The sequence below is a fragment of the Bufo gargarizans genome, chromosome 2, assembly GCF_014858855.1.
Source record: "Bufo gargarizans isolate SCDJY-AF-19 chromosome 2, ASM1485885v1, whole genome shotgun sequence".
NCBI classification, from domain to species: Eukaryota; Metazoa; Chordata; class Amphibia; order Anura; family Bufonidae; genus Bufo; species Bufo gargarizans.
In genome coordinates this window covers 545077919-545097826 of record NC_058081.1, presented here as the reverse complement: position 1 = coordinate 545097826, position 19908 = coordinate 545077919, and the positions used below count along the sequence as shown (strand labels likewise).

Sequence of the window (19908 nt, the reverse complement as noted above, 5' to 3'; positions counted from 1 at the left end):
GCTCTGCATCAGTGTCTCTTAACCCCTATGGGTAAGCTATCATTTGAACAGAGACTACGCCAAGAGGTAGCCTTGTGTTTCCCCAGCATCAGAGTCTAGACCCCTATATAGGGGTTAAAGAGAGATGACCTGGTGAACCATTTACAGTTCGTTTGGAACGTCTTCAGACCCTTTCACTTTCTGCTGCAGAATTATGCTAAAAGTAAAAAAAAAAAAAAATCCAGTTTTTCATTATCATTCTGCACTCAATGCACCAATAATGAGCCGTTACTCAGTACTTAGTTGAAGTACCTTTGGCAGCAATTACAGCCTCCAGTTTTCTTGGTTATGGTGCCACAAGGTTTACTCGTCTAGATTTGGGGATTTTCTGCTATTCTTGTCTGCAGATCCTCTTAATCTCAAGTTGAAGGGGGACCATCAGTGGAATACAGTAGGAAAAAAGTGCTGGACTTTGTGCACTCCTATGGCCCCAGCCACTGCTGCTAGATTTTAGGGTGGTTGTAACCATGGAAATGAGCAGTGTATAATGTGATGGAAAAATTAATCTAGACAGCAAAGGAGGCAATATGGACAATCACAATACATTAGTAAGTGCCTTGTATTAACTTTCTCTACATTATAAATGCCATTTACTGAAGTGTGACACCCCCTTTAAGGCCATTCACAGAATTTTCCCTAAGCCACCCCTGTGCTGTCTTGGTTATGTGTTTAGGGCCATTGTTTTGTTGGAAATTGAACCTTCTGCCCAGTCTGAGGTCCAGGGTAGTCTGGATCAGTTTTTAATTAGCAATATCCCTGTACATTGCTCTATTCAGCTTTCCCTCAACCCTGACCGGTCTCCCTTTCCAAACCACTGAAAAACAACGCCACAGCATTATGCTGCAACCACCATGATTCACTGTAGAAATGGTATTGGGCAGGTGATGAGTAATTCCTGGTTACCTCCAAACATGATGCTTAGAATTGAGGCCCAAAAATTCAATCTTGGTTTCATCAAGCAAGAGAATCCTGTTTTTTCACAGTCCAAGAGTCCTTTAGGTGATTTTTGCAAACTCCAGACTTTACTTTCTTTTACTGAGAATAAGATACTTGCTGGCCACTAGGGCTGAAACAATTGCTTGAATTAATCGATTAACTCGACACACAAAAATTCTCATCGGTCTAATCAAACGCTGCTTTGGATCCTGACGTACACACATCGTCAGGACATTTTAGTTTACTGGTGCTGCGGCTGGGCACTGATGGCTAGGAGGGGGAGGGGGAGAACTGATGGCAGTGGGTGGGGATGGTGGCATTGGGGGAGGAGCTTATGGCAGTGGGAGGGGGAACAACTGATGACATGGGGGAGCTGATGGCACTGGGGGGGAGCTGAAGGCACTGGGGGAGTGAAGCTGATGGGACTGGGGTAGGGGAGAGCTGAAGGCACTGGGGTGGGGGAGAGATAAAGGCACTGGGGGAGTGGAGCTGATGGGACTGGGGTGGGGGAGAGCTGATGGCACTGGGGTTGGGGAGAACTGATGGCACTAGGCTGGGGGAGAGCTGATGGCACTGGGGTGGGGGAGAGCTGAAGGAACTGGGAAAACAGCTGATGGCACTGGGGGATAGTGGAGCTGATGGCACTGAGGGGGAGCTGAAGGCACTGGGGGAGTGGGGCTGATAAGAATGGGGTGGGGGAGAGCTGAAGGCACTGGAGTGGGGGAGAGATTAAGGCACTGGGGGAGTAGAGCTGATGGGACTGGGGTGGGGGAGAGCTGATGGCACTGGGGTGGGGGAGAGCTGATGGCACTGGGGTGGGGGAGAGCTGAAGGCACTGGGAGAACAGCTGATGGCACTGGGGGATAGTGGAGCTGATGGCACTGGGGGAACTGATGCACTTGGGATGATTGCACAGGGGGAACGAAGGGTGTTGGGGACTGATGGCAGTTTTTATGAGTTTTTATAAAGGAAAACAGTCTATTAATTAATTTCTTCTTATTGGAGTACTCAATTAATTGTAAAAATAATCTGTAGAATACTCGATTACTAAAATAATCGTTTACTGCAGCCCTACTGGCCACTCTGCCATAAAGCCCAGATTGATGGAGCGCTTCTAGAAGTTTCTCCAATGTGCATACAGGATCTTTGAAGCCCAGCCAGAATATGACTATTGGGTTCATTGACACCTCTCTTGTCAAGGCCCTTCTCTGCCTATTAGTTCGTTTGATGAAGTGACCAGGTCCAGGAAGAGTTCTGGTTGTTGCAAACTGCTTCCATTTAAGAATCATGGAGGCCACTGTGCTCTTGGGAGCTTTCAGTGGAACTGAAATTTTTTGTACCCTTCTTCAGATCTGTGCATCCACACAATCTTGTCTCCTAGCCTCTCCTTTATAAAATTCTGTTTTCACTTTCACATTAAGGGGTATTGAGAGCAGATTAATGGGGGGAAACGTAAAGGGGTATTCCGGTTACCATAAATATAACTTATGTTTTAGACTAATTCATTAATAATTACCTAATATAATGTAAATTTCACATATTTACTGTTCAGTAATCATAAAAGTAGTTTTCTTCCTCTGCTAACCTCTGTGTTTCCTCATAAATTACCATGGCATCGGCCTGTAGCACTGAGCCTTTGTTAGGTCGAGCATGCTCAGTGTGTTGCTCTCAATTCTCTAGCTAAATGTCTTGTGAAACAAAGGGAGTGTCAGTGTGCTGGTGATTACTGAGTAGGGGGCGTGGCTGGGCTGTATATCAGGCAGCCAATCAACAAACATCAACACTCACAGCAGGAAAGCTAGGGATTGTGGGGATTGTAGTGTTTGTAGTTTTGTGAGAGAAGATCAGGCACCATGATACTGGTTATATGTAGAGGTATGCAGTTTTTCAAAAATTAAGTTACTTTACCGGAATACCCCTTTTAAGTAAAGGGTCTGAATACTTATCTCAGTGTAAGATTTTAGTTTTCCCGTTTTGAGAAATTGGCAAAGGTTTGAAACATTCTGTTTTTACTTTGTCATTATCGGATATTGAGTGCATGATGATAAAAAAAATGGATTTTTTTTAAAAATTTCAGTACAAGGTATACAACCTAACAAAATGTAAAAGGGTCTAAATACTTTTCCAAACTTTCCAACCAAAATCTATTCTAGTGACACTGTGGATCCACATTCCTCTTTGTTATTATATAATTTCTCTTCCAAAATTGGCCATGAAAGTCTCTGTTCACATCACCCATAGGGCATACGTTTGGTGCAGATTTAAAATATGCAATCAAACATATACAATATACTTATACAGTATTGTATGTGGTTATTGACTTGCATTTAAAAAAATACAAAGTATTATATGGCTACATCATACCATTACACTGTGTGTAGTCAAGATATGCTAACAGGTATGCTGGCCATACAGTGTGCAAAAGGATACTGTCATGGGTTTGATTTTGATCATTGAAGTCCATTGGCACATCAACTTATTGTATTTGTCGAACAAGTGGTAAACATGGTCAGTAATGGAAGTTAGCACTTATATACAGACTATCATTGGGCACTAACCAGTGTCTGCCATGTTGTTCTTACTGTGTGGCTTCAGACAACAGTCTATTACTTTATTGTGTATATACTGTATACAACACATCAGTATAAGGTAAACTAGTTGTATAGTTTGTGAAATATTGTCAATTTTGTTTGCAATATACGTCAGCTATGTCTCTGAAATCAAACATTATAAATAATAAATTAAATTATGTCTATTAGGTCCTGTTGTAAGCAAAAGTGTGCAAAGCCAACCTACATCTCTCCAACAGAACCATCTAAAGGTAAGCACCGCACCTGAGAAGCAAGCTGTTAAGAGTACTGTATGAGCTGCTTACACACAACTGCTTATGAAGTACCCTGGATAGTGGGCACTACAGGGAGTGCAGAATTATTAGGCAAATGAGTATTTTGACCACATCATCCTCTTTATGCATGTTGTCTTACTCCAAAGCTGTATAGGCTCGAAAGCCTACTACCAATTAAGCATATTAGGTGATGTGCGTCTCTGTAATGAGAAGGGGTGTGGTCTAATGACATCAACACCCTATATCAGGTGTGCATAATTATTAGGCAACTTCCTTTCCTTTGGCAAAATGGGTCAAAAGAAGGACTTGACAGGCTCAGAAAAGTCAAAAATAGTGAGATATCTTGCAGAGGGATGCAGCACTCTTAAAATTGCAAAGCTTCTGAAGCGTGATCATCGAACAATCAAGCGTTTCATTCAAAATAGTCAACAGGGTCGCAAGAAGCGTGTGGAAAAACCAAGGAGCAAAATAACTGCCCATGAACTGAGAAAAGTCAAGCGTGCAGCTGCCAAGATGCCACTTGCTACCAGTTTGGCCATATTTCAGAGCTGCTACATCACTGGAGTGCCCAAAAGCACAAGGTGTGCAATACTCAGAGACATGGCCAAGGTAAGAAAGGCTGAAAGACGACCACCACTGAACAAGACACACAAGCTAAAAACGTCAAGACTGGGCCAAGAAATATCTCAAGACTGATTTTTCTAAGGTTTTATGGACTGATGAAATGAGAGTGAGTCTTGATGGGCCAGATGGATGGGCCCGTGGCTGGATTGGTAAAGGGCAGAGAGCTCCAGTCCGACTCAGATGCCAGCAAGGTGGAGGTGGAGTACTGGTTTGGGCTGGTATCATCAAAGATGAGCTTGTGGGGCCTTTTCGGGTTGAGGATGGAGTCAAGCTCAACTCCCAGTCCTACTGCTAGTTTCTGGAAGACACCTTCTTCAAGCAGTGGTACAGGAAGAAGTCTGCATCCTTCAAGAAAAACATGATTTTCATGCAGGACAATGCTCCATCACACGCGTCCAAGTACTCCACAGCGTGGCTGGCAAGAAAGGGTATAAAAGAAGAAAATCTAATGACATGGCCTCCTTGTTCACCTGATCTGAACCCCATTGAGAACCTGTGGTCCATCATCAAATGTGAGATTTACAAGGAAGGAAAACAGTACACCTCTCTGAACAGTGTCTGGGAGGCTGTGGTTGCTGCTGCACGCAATGTTGATGGTGAACAGATCAAAACACTGCCAGAATCCATGGATGGCAGGCTTTTGAGTGTCCTTGCAAAGAAAGGTGGCTATATTGGTCACTGATTTGTTTTTGTTTTGTTTTTGAATGTCAGAAATGTGTGAATGTTGAGATGTTATATTGGTTTCACTGCTAAAAATAAATAATTGAAATGGGTATATATTTGTTTTTTGTTAAGTTGCCTAATAATTATGCACAGTAATAGTCACCTGCACACACAGATATCCCCCTAAAATAGCTAAAACTAAAAACAAACTAAAAACTACTTCCAAAAATATTCAGCTTTGATATTAATGAGTTTTTTTGGGTTCATTGAGAACATGGTTGTTGTTCAATAATAAAATTAATCCTCAAAAATACAACTTGCCTAATAATTCTGCACTCCCTGTATAAATTAACGCCTTCTCATTGTTTCCTATGGCTAGCTTTCCATGTTCCTATGTAATAAATGTCCTCCTTGCTAAACATTTTATTTATGCAACTGTTAACTTATATTACATTTGATGCTCTGTGCCTGGTTTCCAGCAGGTGGTGTAGGTCATAGTCAGAGAGTCAAGAATGCAACTAACCATTCTACTCTTTCTCCCCCTTTGGACAGAAGGGGGCTGTCCTGCTCCCAAGGAAACTGTAGTGAATTGAAGTTGTAGTCCTAAGGGACAAGACATGACGCAGCGAGAGGATATTTTTTCCCCCTCTCCTGCTGCAGGATCCTGGGAAGCAGCTTCTAGAGTACCACCCTCCTTGCTTTTCACTGAACTATATACTTTATTTACATGAGAGGGAAAATGGTCAAAAGACACCCTACTTATTGAACAGATAATAGACTTAAGCCAGATGGGAACAAAGAGAAGCAGTTGGACCAACTGCCGCCACATTGCACCCTGCTGTTACCAAGTGGAGTGAATTCCAACCAAGTAAAGAAACATTTTTTTGTATTACCAATTTCATTCAGTAAACTATGTTTAAGTTTTCCAGTTTTCTGGACTACTTTGTCTACTTCAACTAAATTATTGCATTGAACTGCCCCTAGGGAGCGTCGGCCTGAGGTAGGACGACCGTGACACGAAGACACTACACTAGGCCATATTATACCACTCGTAGACCTCAACACAAATATACTGGAGATCCACAGGGTGTAGGTTCCAATTTGCTTCTCGGACAGGATTAGGGATTAGTGAATTTCTCCAAAATTTGATTCAGCCGATTCGCGGAATTTTCCAAAAAGATTCTATTTGATCCGAATTTATTTGTGGCGAATCGCATAAAAAATAGCTATTACCTGGTTGCAGAGAGCCTGTATAGTGGTGTAGAACACTGTGCCTTGCAGTAACACGCATAGGGAGTATGCTGTGGTAGTGAAACAATAAGGTGAGTCAGTATGACACGCACATGACGGGCATCGCTCTTAGAATCACTGCACACTTCACTTATTTGGGCAGTTAAGGGCCCAAATAACTCAAGTGTGATCTCAGCCTTAAACATTGATGTTAGCGCCAGGTATAAAGAACCGTGCAGAGGCCCAAGATCCTACTGTAGCATGAAAGAGCAGCAGCATGAGGATACCACAGAGTGGCAAGGTGACATTGTGGAGGTGGCAGCAGCATGAGGAGGCCACAGAGTGGCCCAGTGACATAGTGTTGATTTAGCAGCAGCAGGAGGAGACCACAGAGTGGCAAGATGACAGTGTGGAGGTGGCAGCTGTGTGAGGAGGACACAGACTGGCAAGGTGACAGTGTGGAGGTGGCAACAGCAGCAGCATGAGGAGGCCACAGGGTGGCACAATGACAGAGGGTGGAGGTGGCAGCAGCATGAGGAGAACTGAGTGGCCCAGAGACAGAGTTGTGAGTTTGCAGCAGCATGAGGAGACCACAGAATGGCAAGGTGATATAGTGTGGAGGTGACAACAGCAGCATTAGGAGGCCACAGAGTGACCCAGTAACATAGTGTTGATTTAGCAGCAGCATGAGTAGACCACCGAGTGGCAAGGTGACAGTGCAGAGGTGGCAGCAGTATGAGGAGACCTGAGTGGTGAGGTGGCAGCAGCATCAGGTGACCACAGAGTGGTAGCCAGAAGAAACTGGTTTATTTTGTCAAGGATGAGACCAGAGTGGCCCAGAGACAGAGTTGTGAGTTTGCAGCAGCATGAAGAGACCACAGAATGGCAAGGTGATATAGTGTGGAGGTGACAACAGCAGCATTAGGAGGCCACAGAGTGGCAAGGTGACATAGTATTCAGTTAGCAGCAGCATGAGGAGGCCACAGAGTCGCAAGGTGACATAGTGTGGAGGTGGCGGCAGCAGCAGCATGAGGAGACCTGAGTGGTGAGGTGGCAGCAGCATCAGGAGACCACAGAGTGGTAGCAAGAAAAAACTGGTTTATTTTGTCAAGGTTTGGGTGAGGCAGCATGGATGATCTAATCTGATGCATCGGGCATTGATGTGTGGTAATCCTGGCTGATCCACGCCTAATTAATCTTGACAACGGTCAGTCTCCCCATATTTTGGGTGGACAGGCATGTTCTCCTTGGGGTAACTATGGCCCCTGCCGCACTAAACACCCGCTCTGATGCCACACTACTGGCTGGGCAGCACAGCTTTTCCACGGCAAACCCGGACAGTTGCGACCACAAATCCAGTTTTGATGCCCAGTAGTCCAGTGGATCTTTAATGTGGGGTGGCAGTGTGCTGTCCAAGTATGCCACCACCTGCTGGTTCAGGTGATCGATTGTTGATGGAATGACTGAAGAGGAGTAGGAGGGCGAGGAGCAGGAGCATCAGGACTGGTAGATGATGGGAAGGACAGACAGCTCCCTTCGGCTGAGGTGGTGGAGCCTTGACTGCCTGAGATCGGGTGCGTTCCACTGGGTGGACCACCACATCAGAGCCACGGTTCTCTTAGGCCACTTTATGGTGACACTGCATATGTTGATGCAGGGCTGTGGTACCAACATTGGCACCCTGGCCACGCTTCACCTTCTACCCGCAGATTCGGCAAATGGCCACGTTCACCTCCTCCAGCGGTTTAACAAAAAACTGCCAAACCGCCGCACTGACTGACTGTTACCGCTGCTGCCTCCGTGAACCGCTGCGCCACTACTTTCCGGGCAGGTAGGCTCCTGCAAAGTGGGGGGTAGACCACCTGGCACGTTTGGCTCCCAACCTCCCACTGCTTCCACCCTGCTTACTCCTGTCCATGTAGCGACTTGTTGACTCCGCCGCTGACTCATGGGCAAGCTGCCACCCTCTTCTCCCGGTGATAAGGCCCCTTTGTCACCCGGCTCCCGATTGCAATTGGCTACATCATCATCGAGTACTGTCTGCTTGTCACTGATGTCCTTCTCAACAGTCTCTGAGCCAGGAGCCTGACCACTTGCAACACCAGCTACCACACAACTCTCCTCATCATTATTTGCCCACCTACCGGAGGAAGTGGCGGATGCCTCCTCCAGATCTTGGCTGGGCAGTTGCTGCTGACTGTCCTCTAGTAGCTCGTCCTCGCTGTATAGTGGAGCTGAGTCCACAGCTGAGGGAACAGAAAAGGACAGAGGCAGGTTGAGGACAGGTGAGGGCACAGGGCCTGCTCCTGGGCCATGCGAACTAAGGGTTGTGTCTGACGAACCCATTGAGTCTTTGCTGGGGGGTGTCTGATGTCACTTGGGATGAAGTTGATGACCGAGTCAACCATTCAAGAACCGCTGGGTTGCTGGTCAAGACACGTCCGCTAGCTGACACTGGGAGCTCAGGCCTTTGGCATTGAGCCCTGCTACCACGCCCCCTTACTCTGCTGCGACCTGTGCCAGAAACATTTAGGCCTCTGCCCCTCCCCTGTGCTCTCTGTCTGACATACTGTTAGATCAAATAAGTAAATAAAAAGGAAATTAATAAACCCCAAAAAAGGCTGTAATTTTGTCACTTCACCACACAACGGCAAATAATTTTATTTTTTTTGTTCCACTATTACATGCCAAGAAAGCTTTAGAACGTATAACTGCACAGCAGAACAGCTAAAAAAGCTTTAGAACATATATCTACACCGCTAAATGGCAAATAAAAACATTTGTTTTTGCACTAATACATGACAAAAAAGGCTTTAGAACATATAACTGCACCGCTGAACGGCAAATAAGCCCTTTTTTCCCCACTAATACACGCCAAAAAAGGCTTTAGAACATATACTGTAACTGCACCTCAACTTAGCTACTGCGAGGATGGTGCACCAGAAAAGCCAGATTAGGAAGCCAAGATGTGGTATCACGATCCTCAAGTGCTGCAGGCAGTGGAGGCGATCCGAGCTGCCCTGGAGAGAAGAGTCCCAGGTGATCTGAGAGTGCCCCCTGCAACGGCCGGGAGGGGGCAGCTGGAGCCTCTGCTCCACCACCAGGCCCTTCTATGGCCAAAGCCTGGATGAACCCAGAGATGCTGTTCATGTTGTGGTTATCCAGCCATTTAATAGATTGCCTAGCCTTAAGATGGAGCCTGATGCTCAGTTGTTTGAAGAAACCTCAATGCTCGTCCCAGTACTGCACTAACTTCATTGTAGACATCACTCACCACTTGTATGGAAAAACATTGCAGTGGTGTAGGATATTGCAGCTTTGTAGCTGCAATCCTGAGAACAACTATGACTACAAGTACAACATTTTGCAGTACATACAGTGTCCAGAGTGACTTAAGCAATAAAGTGACTGTAGCACTTGCCCAAGCCTAGTGGCTCATCCAAATAACTGATCTGCAGGGGTACCGAGAGAAGGACCCCCACAATATGATCATGATGATCACCTATCCTAGGGATAGGTCATCAATTTTAACAATAACGACTTTAAAGTGAACTTTTACTTTTGTGCAATTTTTGCCCAAAATGTGGAGGGGTGAAAATCAAAAGGGTTATCCGCCTTTGGGGTCCTTTTAGCCAGACTTCCCTATGTTGCCTGACCTGTGGAGGGAAGCATACTTACCTGCTCCCTGCCATTGGATTCTTCAATCCCTCACCACCACTGCGGTGCTACGGTCCTATGTGTCAAGTGACAAAGTGATGTGATACATGGGGGATATGTGATGCATCGGCCATGTGAATTCCATCAGACAGGAAGTACCAGCAGGGAGAGGAGCGTAGCAGCAGGGGACCAAAGGAGCCAGAACCCAGCATTGGGTGCAGCAGGTAAGTATGCTTCCCTCTGGAAGTCCAGTTACATGGGGAAAATGGCAAACATCCCTTGAAGGTGGCATTTTGTTGTATAGTTGGTATTACAAAAATGTCTGGTTAATCCACTGTCAATAGAAGTCCACTTGTTCCTGCTAATGCCAGTGATACAATCATCAATGGGGCATGCAAGCCAAGTTCTGACTAATAGTTTTCTCTTACCAGTTTGATAATAGAGTAATCGTTACTGTAGACATTTCAGATCAAACGGTCAACATTTTGTCATACACATGCAGTGACCTTGAGACCAACAAAGAGTTAAATCTGGTTGGACTTGTTGCAATGGTTGCAAGATCACCATTGACCGTCTTTCTCATAGGGAGACATTGCACTTTTATTGAAATAATACGGATAGTTAACTGCAAGTTATGTGCAACTCATGCATCATGTGGTCCCAGATGATGTAGTGCAGGACAACAGAAGGGTCACAGAGATTCACAATAATATAGCTTCATGTTAACATTATTAAGATTAGGTTCTATGTCATTTTTTAATACGAGTATGTAAACTAAAAATAAATTTTTTTCTCAGCAGATTAACAAAACAAGTTCTGCAAGAAGAAAAGAGTCTAAAGAAACATCAACATCTAAAAGTTGTCTACCTGCCAAAAACCCAGATCCTGCATTCAGTCATACGAAGAATCTGACTGAAAAGACCGCTACAATTATTAAATGTACAAAAGACCATGGAGTTTCCGCAAGCCTTAAATCTCCGACCTCCAACCTTGTTCATGCAAGACCATCTGCAAATGTTCCTGTTGCAGCAGGTGCTGCAAAGTCAAATAACATTTCTAAAAAAATACATAAAAGTCATTTCAAACCTACAAATCCAAAATCAGTAACAAAGTTAACATTGTTTCAAAATGTCAGATCCACTAATCCAAAAGTTATAGAAAGCGTGGAATGTTTCTCAAGAACTGTTCTCGAAGTAAGGTCAGATGTGACATATGCATCCATCTGTGCAAATAATGTACAAAAAAGCCAGGTGTATCAGAACGGACAACAATTTAATCGGAATAATTTAACATTCAATGTTGGAACCAGGGTTAATTCGACCAATGCGACCCAATCCTATCCTAGAGTAGAAACTAGAGCCTCAGTACATTCCAACTGCGTTATCAAAGAGAACATTCAACTGCTATTGAATCAGCGTGACGGTGGAATATCAGTTTTCCAGTTACAAAAATTATATCTATTTCAGTTTGGACAGCCACTTAAATTCAGGGGTTCAACTACACTGAAACAACTCTTGCTGGAACTAAAGGATGTGGTAAAAATAGAAGGTGTAGGGGTCCAAATGCTTGTGTTTCCAGTTCCTGTGGAAACTCATCCAACTAACGCTGCTGCCATTGGAGACTCTGGTAAGTCCAAAGCTTATACAAGAGCGTATTACTGTAGGGGTAACCAGTGTGGCTGTCCCCTCTATTCAATTTATTGAACATATATACAGATGTGTCCTTACTTACCTTTGCTCTTGGCTCAACCTATATTGACATGTGTGGCGCAAAACCATCAGTTTAAAAAAAACATGATTCTCTGTCTCCAGATATCTATATGTGCCTATATGTTGCCACACAGTGATTGTGAGTGTGTTGCCACCTTACTTGCTAGCTGGTAGTGATATTTTAATATATTTAACTAAATTCAAGTAAAGATAAGGGTGGACATATCTGTATATAAAAGAGGCTGTACAAGTTCACTTTATTTTGTGGCAAACGTCAGGGATGGTGTTAAAATAATAAAATCTTAAAGGGGTTGTCCGAGTTATGAAAAAAAAATAATATAGCACTGAAAATCTGATATATAACTGAGCTAAGCAAGTTTTATGCAAAAAATATATATACAGTGGGATGCGAAAGATTGGGCAACCTTGTTAATCGTCATGATTTTCCTGTATAAATCGTTGGTTGTTACGATAAAAAATTTCATTTAAATATATCATATAGGAGACACACACAGTGATATTTGAGAAGTGAAATTAAGTTTATTGGATTTACAGAAAGTGTCCTATAATTGTTTAAACAAAATTAGGCAGGTGCATAAATTTGGGCACTGTTGTCATTTTATTGATTCCAAAACCTTTAGAACTAATTATTGGAACTCAAATTGGCTTGGTAAGCTCAGTGACCCCTGACCTACATACACAGGTGAATCCAATTATGAGAAAGAGTATTTAAGGGGGTCAATTGTAAGTTTCCCTTCTCTTTTAATTTTCTCTGAAGAGTAGCAACATAGGGGTCTCAAAACAACTCTCAAATGACCTGAAGACAAAGATTGTTCACCATCATGGTTTAGGGGAAGGATACAGAAAGTTGTATCGGAGATTTCAGCTGTCTGTTTCCACAGTCAGGAACATATTGAGGAAATGGAAGACCACAGGCTCAGTTCAAGTTAAGACTCGAAGTGGCAGACCAAGAAAATTTTTGGATAGACAGAAGCGACAAATGGTGAGAACAGTCAGAGTCAACCCACAGACTAGCACGAAAGACCTACAACACCATCTTGCTGCAGATGGAGTCACTGTGCATCGTTCAACCATTCAGCGCACTTTACACAAGGAGATGCTGTATGTGAGAGTGATGCAGAGGAAGCCTTTTCTCCGCCCACAGCACAAAAAGTGCCGCTTGAGGTGGGCTAAAGCACATTTGGACAAGCCAGCTTCATTTTGGAATAAGGTGCTGTGGACTGATGAAACTAAAATTGAGTTATTTGGCCATAACAAGGGGCGTTATGCATGGAGGAAAAAAGAACACAGCATTCCAAGAAAAACACCTGCTACCTACAATAAAATATGGTGGTGGTTCCATCATGCTGTGGGGCTGTGTGGCCAGTGCAGGGACTGGGAATCTTGTCAAAGTTGAGGGACGTATGGATTCCACTCAGTATCAGCAGATTCTGGAGACCAATGTCCAGAAATCAGTGACAAAGCTGAAGCTGCGACGGGGCTGGATCTTTCAACAAGACAACGACCCTAAACACTGCTCAAAATCCACTAATGCGTTTATGCAGAGGAACAAGTACAACGTTCTGGAATGGCCATCTCAGTCCCCAGACCTGAATATAATTGAAAATCTGTGGTGTGACTTAAAGAGAGCTGTCCATGCTCGGAAGCCATCAAACCTGAATGAACTAAAGATGTTTTGTAAAGAGGAATGGTCCAAAATACCTTCAACCAGAATCCAGACTCTCATTGGAACCTACAGGAAGCGTTTAGAGGCTGTAATTTCAGCAAAAGGAGGATCTACTAAATATTGATTTCATTTCTTTTTTGTGGTGCCCAAATTTATGCACCTGCCTAATTTTGTTTAAACAATTATAGCACACTTTCTGTAAATCCAATAAACTTAATTTCACTTCTCAAATATCATTGTGTGTGTCTCCTATATGATATATTTAACTGACATTTTTTATCGTAACAACCAACGATTTATACAGGAAAATCATGACGATTAACAAGGTTGCCCAAACTTTCGTATCCCACTGTATATTTCCTCATTTCCCTGGTTCTTTTCTGGCCCTTTGTTTACATGCAATAAAAACAACCTCTATAATATGTCGTGGCTGCAGCCTGGTGAAGAGGACAAAGTGCTACATAATAAGTTGAATTCGGACAACCCCTTTAATTCATTATTGTAAATAAACAAAGATATAAAATCATGCATTGTCTAGCAAAATGAGAGCCAACTTCAATTACCCATTTTATTCTGAGACTACACAGAGTTTTACAATGGGTACACAGCTGAGTTTGTTTTTGTGTCAGAGTTTTGGATTTTCATCCTGTTGAGCTAGTGATAGATGTTTACCAATGCAGGATGTTGCCAAGAGCCTCAAGGAGACCGCACTTTAATGCCAGAGAATTAGATTTTCACCTGCACTCTCCTAGACTCCTGTTACTATAAGTGAGCTGAGCATTGAAATAAAGCTCTTTTGTTTTTGGAAGATGCCTGTATAAGTAGTACTTGCATTTGCAATAGTATCTATAAAGAAGTTGGATAGGTGAAGGGTAGCATTAAAATGTGAAGCCTTGCCCTGCTCGTTAGTATTCTAACGAGCAGGGCAAGAATGTTACTAATTTACAATATTTTTATGTTTTTCAGATGCTGCACTAAAAGGAGCTGCCTCTTTATTTACCAAGAAAGACATTCAACAGGAAATTGTATCAAACCCATATTCTTCAAATTCCTTTAAAAGACAGAATGAAAAACTACAAGACGATGCACAACTACCTTTCCATTATGAGCAAATCAATACCATAAAAGGACATATCACAAAAGTAGTGAAAATAGATGACAAACCATCGACTCAACAAAAAATTCTTGAAAATTTACCCCATGAACGTTACATCAAATCATCTGGAGAAGAGCTGTCTGTTCCAGCAACTGATATAAGAGTTGTACCAAAATATATTAATCAAAAACCTCAACACAAGGTGCCTCCATCTGCACAAGAGCACCATCAAAAAAACCAGAGCAGTAATCAAGACAAACTTTCATGTTTAGTTGAGAATGCACATGCCCTTAACGTCAAATCTCTTGGAGAAGAGCTGTCTGTTCCAGCAACTGAGACAAGATTTTTACCAAAATATATTACTCAAAAACCTCAACACAAGGTGCCTCCATCTGCACAAGAGCACCATCAAATAAACCAGAGCAGTAATCAAGACGAACTTTCATATTTAGTTAAGAATGCACATGCCCTTAACGTCAAATCTCTTGGAGAAGAGCTGTCTGTTCCCGCAACTGATACAAGAGTTTTACCAAAATATATTAATGAAAAACCTCAACACAAGGTACCTCCATCTGCACAAGAGCACCATCAAATAAACCAGAGCAGTATTCAAGACGAACGTTCATATTTAGGTAAGAATGCACATGCCCTTTACGTCAAATCTCTTGGAGAAGAGCTGTCTGTCCCAGCAACTGATGAAATAGTTTCACCAAACCAGATTACTGAAAAACCTCAACACAAGGCTCTTCCATCTGCACAAGAGCCCCATCAAATAAACCAGAGCAGTAATCAAGAGAAAATTTCCTATTTAGGTAAAAATGCACATGCCTTTTACGTCAAATCTCTTGAAGAGCTTTCAGTTCTCGCAACTGATGAAAGAGTTTCACCAAACCATATTCATAAAAAACCTCAACACAAAGCACCTCCATCTGTACAAGAACACCATCAAATATACAAGAGCAGAGATCAAAATGAAATGTATTTAGATAAAAATGTAGTCCTTAAAGGAGAAACTACCAAAGATGGATCTTCACAAAATGTACCTGAAGATTCCAGTTTACCCCACTTCATTTTACATTCTTCAGGTTTTTCATTTGTGATGGAACAGAATAGATCTCAGGCCAAAGAGAGTGAAATTAATTTACCTGATGCTGTAAGTCCTCTTACTGAGCAAAAGATTCCATATCATAGCAACAACATGTTAAAGGGTCCAGAACATTCAACACAATTGCTATCTAATGCAAGTATGATATTGCAGGACACAAAACCATATCAAGTATCGTTTCTTCCAATAAAGGACACCGATAACTTACCTTTGCAGTCACACAACTCGATAAACACAATGAAAACCTGTGGGCAAACAGAACCTCCAGCTTTGCAACCATTAGGTGACTTCCAAAAAGTAAATAATTGCAACATCCACCATCATCCAGAACATCCACCATCACACTCAAGAGAGAGTCTTCAAACTAAAACTGTCCATGTACAAATAGAAAAGCCATCTCCAATACACAAGAAACATGAAAACAAAACAAAGGTCAAGAAAGAAGCAGTTTTATCTTCAAATTCAGAAGAAACACCTTCCAATTCCCAGATAATTAATAATTTTAACAATTTTTCAAATGTATCATCAAATGAAAAGGCGGCAAATATTCAACCTAAAAATGTCATTGAAAAAACATTACAATGGGAAGCAAGTTTTTCTCCACCCACAAATGACCTGGATAAAGACAATGCTCATGATCTAAATGCGGATGGCACTGAGCAAACTGCACTAATGTCATCTGATGTGCACAAAGCAGATAATATACATACCAGCGAAAGAGAGCAAGACCCATCCACTCTTCAGACAAAGCAGGTTGATGAATTTAAAACTGCTGAAAGTATTGTTCAGACCAGTCTTTTATCTTCAAGACCAAGAGAAGAAATTGTAGATACCCCAAAAAACATATCCCAGCACCATACTATTTCAGCTGCACAAAGTGAACTTCAAAACAATTTTGAAAGTATTTTAGAACAGGAAGATATGAATACGTGGCAAACAAGTCAGGCACAGGTCTGCTGTATATTATAAAACTCCAAACCCTAAAAACTGGAACAAAAATGAATAACCCTTTGTAGTACAATTGAAAAACAACATAGTAATTGATGAGTCTCTTAGTAACATTGTGAGGAATTAAAAAAAAAATTAATAAAAAATTAATAATTTAAATAGTAACCTTTTTGTGGAATAGTGCAATTCATGAATATTTATTTTATTACTACGAAACTCTTTGCTAATACAGTATACCAAGTAAGTAAAGATGAAATTGACTCTCTGCAGTTAGCATCTGAAAGTATCTTAATAGGATTTTCTGGTATAAAGCCCTATACATACATCAGTTGTATGAAGGGTCTAATGGCTCTTTACTGAGCATCAGGGTCACTTCAGTGTTTACCCTGGCAAGTAGACTTATGAGTGTGCTTAGTACTGCAGGTCATCTCCTGAGGTGACAGTCTCTCCTCCAGTATTGTGTGCAACAGATTAATTAAAGCGGTTGTCCGGTCCCAAAATCAAAATTCTTTTTATGTGCTCCTAACACCCTTCACCATGCATATATATGCCCCCAATACCTGGTTTTCATGTCTGTGCTTTATTTCCCTCTGTCTTAGCATCAGACTTTCCTGGAAGAGCTGTTTACACTCACAGCTTCCTGTTTACATGGCTGCTCTGCAGAGTGATGTGTCACAGGCTGACCCCACCCCACACTGATCAGTCTGCAGGAGCAACTCCCACTACAGTCATGGCCAAAAGTTTTGAGAATGACACAAATATTAGTTTTCACAAAGTTTTCTGCTAAACTGCTTTTAGATCTTTGTTTCAGTTGTTTCTGTGATGTAGTGAAATATAATTACACGCACTTCATACGTTTCAAAGGCTTTTATCGACAATTACATGACATTTATGCAAAGAGTCAGTATTTGCAGTGTTGGCCCTTCTTTTTCAGGACCTCTGCAATTCAACTGGGCATGCTCTCAATCAACTTCTTGGCCAATTCCTGACTGATAGCAACCCATTCTTTCATAATCAGTTCTTGGAGTTTGTCAGAATTAGTTGGTTTTTGTTTGTCCACCTGCCTCTTGAGGATTGACCACAAGTTCTCAATGGGATTAAGATCTGGGGAGTTTCCAGGCCGTGGACCCAAAATGTCAACGTTTTGGTCCCTGAGCCACTTAGTTATCACTTTTGCCTTATGGCACGGTACTCCATCGTGCTGGAAAATGCATTGTTCTTCACCAAACTGTTGTTGGATTGTTGGAAGAAGTTGCTGTTGGAGGGTGTTTTGGTACCATTCTTTATTCATGGCTGTGTTTTGGGGCAAAATTGTGAGTGAGCCCACTCCCTTGGATGAGAAGCAACCCCACACATGAATGGTCTCAGGATGCTTTACTGTTGGCATGACACAGGACTGATGGTAGCGCTCACCTTTTCTTCTCCGGACAAGACTTTTTCCTGATGCCCCAAACAATCGGAAAGAGGTTTCATCTGAGAATATGACTTTGCCCTAGTCCTCAGCAGTCCATTCACCATATTTTTTGCAGAAGATCAATCTGTCCCTCTTTTTTGGAGAGAAGTGGCTTCTTTGCTGCCCTTCTTGACACTAGGCCATCTTCCAAAAGTCTTCGCCTCACTGTGTGTGCAGATGCGCTTACACCTGCCTGCTGCCATTCCTGAGCAAGCTCTGCACTGGTGGCACTCCGATCCCGCAGCTGAATCCTCTTTAGGAGACGATCCTGGCTCTTGCTGGACTTTCTTGGACGCCCTGAAGCCTTCTTAACAAGAATTGAATCTCTTTCCTTAAAGTTCCTGATGATCCTATAAATTGTTGATTGAGGTGCAATCTTAGTAGCCACAATATCCTTGCCTGTGAAGCCATTTTTATGCAACGCAATGATGGCTGCACAGGTTTCTTTTCAGGTTACCATGGTTAACAATGGAGGAACAATGATTTCAAGCATCACCCTCCTTTTAACAGGTCAAGTCTGCCATTTTAACCTAATCAGCCTGGCATAATGATCTCCAGCCTTGTGCTCGTGAACATTCTCACCTGAGTTAACAAGACGATACTGAAATTATCTCAGCAGGTCCTTTAATTACATCAATGAAATGCAGTGGAAAGGTTTTTTGGGGATTAAGTTAATTTTCATGGCAAAGAAGGACTATGCAATTCATCTGATCACTCTTCATAACATTCTGGTGTATATGCAAATTGCTATTATAAAAACTTAAGCACCAACTTTTCCAATTTTCAATATTTATGTAATTCTCAAAACTTTTGGCCACGACTGTACATATGGCCATCTTACTACACCCACACCATCTTACTACACCCACCACATGAATCCTGCTAGTCTATTTCTCACTTAATTTCTAAATCCCATCACTGACAGTCCACAGGCTCCATCTAGGAGTGCAATAAACAGCAAGCACATCAAAATAGATCTGTATCTAATTCTATCATGTATGGTACAGCCTGCTGTTGCTGTAACATAGCCTCTTGTGTATTATACTGCCTGCTAAGCTGTGTATCTAATCCCATCTTATATGATACTGTCTGGTGTGTATCTAAGCTTATCGTGTCAGATACTGTCTGCTGTGCCTCTATCTATATCTATCATCTGCGATACAGTCTGCTGTTCCTGTTGCGACTCTGCCCGCTGAGCTGTGCTTTTAATCCTATCTTGTATGATACTGCCTGCTGAGCTGTATATCTAATCCTATCTTGTATCATCCTGCCTGCTGAAGTGTGTATCTAAGTGACCTCCACAGCGCCTCCATCACAGTGAAATCTACAGCGCGCACCATAATAGTGAAATCCACAGCGCTCCAAATAACAGTGACATCTACAGCGCTCCCCATAACAATGACATCCACAGTGCCCTCATTGCCATCCACTGTCTTCATTGCCATACACAGTGCCCCCATTGGCATCTACAGTGGCCTCTGAGTGCCATCCACAGTGAGATCCACAGTTTTGGGGTGTCTTTTTACATATACCCATGCTGGTTGAGAGAAATATCTCTCTAAAAGACTTTTCATATTTTTTTATACAAAGTTGGCATTTGACAGAGATATTTATCTCGCCCAGCATGTGTATATGTAAAAAGACACCCCAAAACACATTGCCCAACTTCTCCTGAGTATGGCGATACCACGTGTATGACACTTTTTTGCAGCCTAGGTGGGCAAAGGTGCCCACATTCCAAAAAGCACCTTTAGGATTTCACAGGGCATTTATTACGCATTTTGATTTCAAACTACTTCTCACGCATTAGGGCCCCTAAAATGCCTGGGCAGTATAACTACCCCACAAGTGACCCCATTTTGGAAAGAAGACACCCCAAGGTATTTCGTGATGGGCATAGTGAGTTCATGGAAGTT

The 19908-nt window shown here is 42.5% G+C and overlaps 1 protein-coding gene across 3 annotated transcripts in view; it reads left to right on the top strand.

The window, feature by feature from the left end:
• Positions 1–16704, top strand: part of LOC122928576 — a 34009-nt gene extending 17305 nt beyond the window's left edge. For 2 of the 3 annotated variants that reach the window (XM_044281552.1, XM_044281553.1), the window contains exons 3-5: positions 3735–3796; positions 10792–11620; positions 14357–16704. In XM_044281552.1, coding sequence (XP_044137487.1) covers positions 3735–3796; positions 10792–11620; positions 14357–16560 — 3095 coding nt within the window. In that variant the 3' untranslated portion in view covers positions 16561–16704. The remainder of the gene's footprint in view (positions 1–3734; positions 3797–10791; positions 11621–14356) is intronic. The other variant, XM_044281554.1, reaches the window with a different exon arrangement.
• The last annotated feature ends 3204 nt before the right edge of the window (positions 16705–19908 follow it).